Here is a 4,461-nt window from a genome sequence, read left to right on the forward strand (position 1 = left end):
TCATGGAGTCAGAGAGCGCGGGTAATCCTTAACAGAGGAAGGGAACGGATCCCTCCTTGTCTGTTGATGTAGGAGACCACTGTGGTGTTGTCTGTTCTGATCAGAACGTGATGGCTGCTCAGAACGTGACAGAAGTGCTGTAGAGTAAGAAATGCTGCTAAGACCTCCAGCTGATTGATGTGGAGTCTGGACAGCGCAGGAGTCCAGTTTCCCCTCACTGTCATGTGATCACTCAGAGCCCCCCATCCCTTCAGGGAGGCATATGTCGACAGCACCTTGCAGAACGCCACCCGTCCTATCGGTGAACCCTGACAAAGCAGGCTGGGTTCCCTCCAAGGTCGGAGTGCAAGCATGCACTGCGCGTCTATCAGTATTTTCCTGCTGCGGTGACGTAAAACGTTCAGTCGTTGAGAACGAACCCAGCGCTGAAAGGGTTGTATCTCGAGTAAACCGAGGGGAATTACACCGATCATAGAGGCCATCATTCCCATCAGCTGTAAACATTTCTGGGACTGCAGTTTGCGTCCCAACTGAAAATGAGCAAGGCAGCGGTGAAACGTGGCCACTCTGCGCTCCGACAGATGTGCTAGTCCTGATGCGGCACAAATTTCCAGCCCCAAGAAAGAAATCTGCTGGCTGTCTAACATACTTTTTCAGAAATTCATAGAAAAACCGAAGATGCTACTGCTTGTGTTCTGGTCAGAATGAGAAAATCAATTGATTAATTAATTAAGAGCAAAAATTATCTGTCAAGAACTTTGAACAGACACAGCAGGTGAAGATGAGTGGCTAACACTCTGCATTAGGTTTTCAACAAAACATTTTTTCATAAACTTTCTTTGGCAAACTGGTCATAATAATCATTTTTATCAGAGTTGGAAGTTGAATGTTTTCTTCCTTTTCGTCTATGATTTTCCTCAGTACAACTTAGAGAGGATGTTTGCCGTTATGGGTTTATAATGGGTTACCAGTATGTGCGTTTTTTCAACTGTAATGTTACGTTCACACCGGGTTTGGAAAGGCCTGTTTTAGCAAATGCTTTTAATAAAAAGTCTATGTAAACGCATGTATATGCACGTTTTGGGGGTTTGCATTCAAAACTCGCTCACACGAGTTGCTGGGCAAGTTTTTCAGTTATTTTTCGACTTTGCACACAAAAAGGGCTGCGTTTGTGCATGCAGCAAAAATTAAAGCAGTTGAACTTTGACAAACTAGAGACTTAGTAGTGACGTATGAATAGCGTTTTATTCAAAACCTGAAAGGGCCAGCTTGTCATGGTTTCTCATCCCTCCCTTTCCCTCCTCAGTGTCAGCACTCTGCTTTCCTGTTAATTACTTGAGCAGTTTCACCTGTGCCTCCCCTTCCTTAACCTGCTCTCTGTCTGAGTGTAAAGAACCTTTTGCCTTCCCTCCAGGCCTGTGTGAAATCCCTCTCAGTCTTCTCCTGTTCCAGAATTTTTCTCTGTGTAGAAGTGATGGGTCTGGCAACACCGACGTGTCAGCTCACGTGTCGAGCTCATAGAATGAAATCCTGTGTCGGTGCCCATATCACTTTGGGAAAAGTCACGTGACCGATACAGCTACTGTGTCGGTGTGTCATTGAGACACCGGACTGTGTTTGAAAGGATGCGCATCAACCAGGAGTGTTGCCAAATTTGGGGGTTTTAATTTTCATACTGGGGGTAAAATAAGCTTTGGGCGGGTTTTGCGTCAATCTGGCAGGTTTTAGTTAGTTTTATTATGAGTCTGAACGATCTTTGATCTTGAAAAATCTTTTGTTTTAAAAAATGACCGGATCCACTCTGTTATATTTCTGTCACTTGGGTGCTAAATCAGTCCAGCAGTTTAGTTTAGCAGAATAACAAAAATGTATAAATAAATAAAATAAAATTTTTCCTGCCCCAGATGTGCACTTCCAGCTGTTGACCGATTCTCACACTCGCGTGGTCCCGCTTTCCCCGCCCACCTTTGAGTGACATTTTATTTAACAGTTTTTTCATAAAAGTGTTGAATGTGAAGTTTTAATTAAGTTTGTTGAATTAGTTAATAGTTTTGATAGTTTTTTAGGCTTTTCTGTCCCCCATCCCCGTCCTCTCTGACTCTTATTTTAAATAATCATTGTAGGTTTTGTAGGTTGAATTTCACATTTGTTTAGCAGGATTGCAGTACTTAACCCTCATACTCTCTTATGGGGTCCAGATGACCTCACCCGTACATTGAGGTGTTAGCCCTTCCATGACAAAGGTGGACAAGACTTCATGTCTATCATTGGACACCAGTAAAGATTGACAATCATTGAAAAAAAAAGTTCAGCGCACTGTCTTGTGGAGTCCAGATGACCCAACTTTTAATGTAAGCACGCCTAGGAGAGCAGAATTAAATAGAAGCACCTCTTAAGGCATGCTGAGGCAATACAGATTGAGGCATGAGTATAAACAAGCCAAAACAACTATGTCAACTATTGTAAAAACACGTATTTATTTAATCAGTATACTAGTGGAGTTTCTCAACTTGGTTGCCAGCAATGGTATTTTCTGTCCAGCAAGGGTCAGTATTGATACAGTTTGGTTAATGTGCCGAAATGCCTTACAAGGCCTCATCTAGCCATCACTACTGTGTAGTCCTGTCTTCAGCCTATTTTTATGATTTTGGATTGTCTGTCTGGACTCAAGTTGGATCCCCCTCTCTCCTCCCAAGTTGAGGGTGGACCTCACCATCAGTCCTCCTACTTATTCCTCAGTTAAAGCTTCAACTACAACTCATGTGAGTGAGCTAAACTCTAAAAACTTAAGCCTTGTTCTAGCCTTTAGCTTGTTAGCTAACATCTTCTCTCTTTCAGTGTCTCCGCTGTCTCTACTGGTCAGGAGGATCCAGAGGTCTCTTCAGCTCTCCACCATTTTCCTCTCTAACTAATAAACTTCACTCTTCTCCAGCTGAGCCCGTGGCATTCTGAAGTCCTGAGTTAGTCCTCACACTACTCGCTCAAATGCAAATTTCCAATTAATGTGAATGAAGCAAAGGCGTGACTGTAGCATAATATTGAATTAAGACCATTTTTCGTCTTTGAGGTACAAATATTTTGCTGAGTCTGTGTTTTCAAACCTTGTATCGGGGTGTCAAACTCACGCAGGGGGCCAAAATTCAGAACACACAGTAGGTCATGAGCCGAACATGACAAACATTGAATACAAAATACAACAATTGTTAAAACATAACTACTTTAACATAAAAATGAACCTTAAACCTTAAATAGTTTTCAATATTTAGCTCTCCATAAAATATATATTCTATCAAAATTGGGATTACAAGAAAACATTACCCCGTTAAAAATAATATAAAATGACCTGGAGGGCTGGATTTAATTAGACCGAGGGCAAGATCCGGTCCCCGGGCTTTGACTTCGACACATGTGCTGTAGGAGAACTTTTTCCTGCATAATTTCCATGTTCCCCCTGCTTCAGCACACTTGAACCAGGTCATAAATTAAACTCTGTACAAAGTCTGATATTGGCAGTCATCAAAGGCTGAACTGAGTAGGACTGAAAACACGAACAACGATGTTCTCTGAGGACCAGGGTTTGGAAACACTTCTCTAAGTGATATAATATATAACAAATGTTGACAAAAGATTTAGCAATGAAGTGTCTTACCCATTTGCTCCACTATGTCTGGGGGAAAAACTCGAGAGGCAAATGCTCTCCGAAAAATGTCAGAGAATTCCTTGTCCAGACCTCCAATTCCCATCTTCTCAAAATTCCAGTCTGGGTTGATGATCGTCTGCCGCGCCTCCTTTGTCTTTGCCTTACCTTTTAGAAGACATGAGTTAGGTGAAAGGAAAGAAGTCTTGTATATCTATGTAATTCTTTAGAAGGATCTGAACATACCAACAAGGGTGAGAGAAGAGTTCTCTGCCTTCTCAAAAATGACTTGGCTGTTGCCAACCATAAGACCAACATCAATCTGTTGATGGAACCAAACTTACAGTCACTATTCAGAATCAGAATGTTTTTATTCCCCTTACCAACCAGGATTTTTTTTGTGTGTTGACAGGTGCACACAATAGAGAAAGATAATAAAACATAAAATGTAATAGTATGGAAACAAATACACATAAAAATACAATATACCCTATAAACTGGACTTGTATAGATCGTTTCTTGGAAACTGTGGAAAAGTCAGCAATTCAAACTCCATATTTGCCTCCATTTTGAATCATTCAACATTATAGAATGCAGATTATGTTTTTTGCATTGAAATACTCTAAAATACGACACATTTGCAGACATGGGACATCCTTTACAATTGTTAGAAGTTTACATGGATCATAGTACACTGCTCACAAAAATGAAAGGAACACTTTTTTTATTGGGCCTGGCATCTTCTTCTTTTCCTTTGGGCTTTTCCCTTCAGGGGTCGCCACAGCGAATCAGTTTCCTCCATCTAAGCCTGTCTTCAGCATCCT

General features: G+C 41.4%; 1 protein-coding gene across 1 annotated transcript in view; it reads right to left on the reverse strand.

Annotated features, from left to right (window-relative positions):
- LOC112139337 (vesicle-fusing ATPase) overlaps positions 1-4,461 on the reverse strand; it is a gene marked incomplete at its 5' end in the record, with an annotated part of 12,776 nt that overhangs the window by 3,085 nt on the left and 5,230 nt on the right. Inside the window, 2 exon segments of the mRNA XM_024262085.2 lie at positions 3,650-3,805; positions 3,884-3,959. Coding sequence (XP_024117853.1) covers positions 3,650-3,805; positions 3,884-3,959 — 232 coding nt within the window.

Source organism: Oryzias melastigma, unplaced genomic scaffold (assembly GCF_002922805.2).
Source record: "Oryzias melastigma strain HK-1 unplaced genomic scaffold, ASM292280v2 sc00366, whole genome shotgun sequence".
Lineage (NCBI taxonomy): Eukaryota > Metazoa > Chordata > Actinopteri > Beloniformes > Adrianichthyidae > Oryzias > Oryzias melastigma.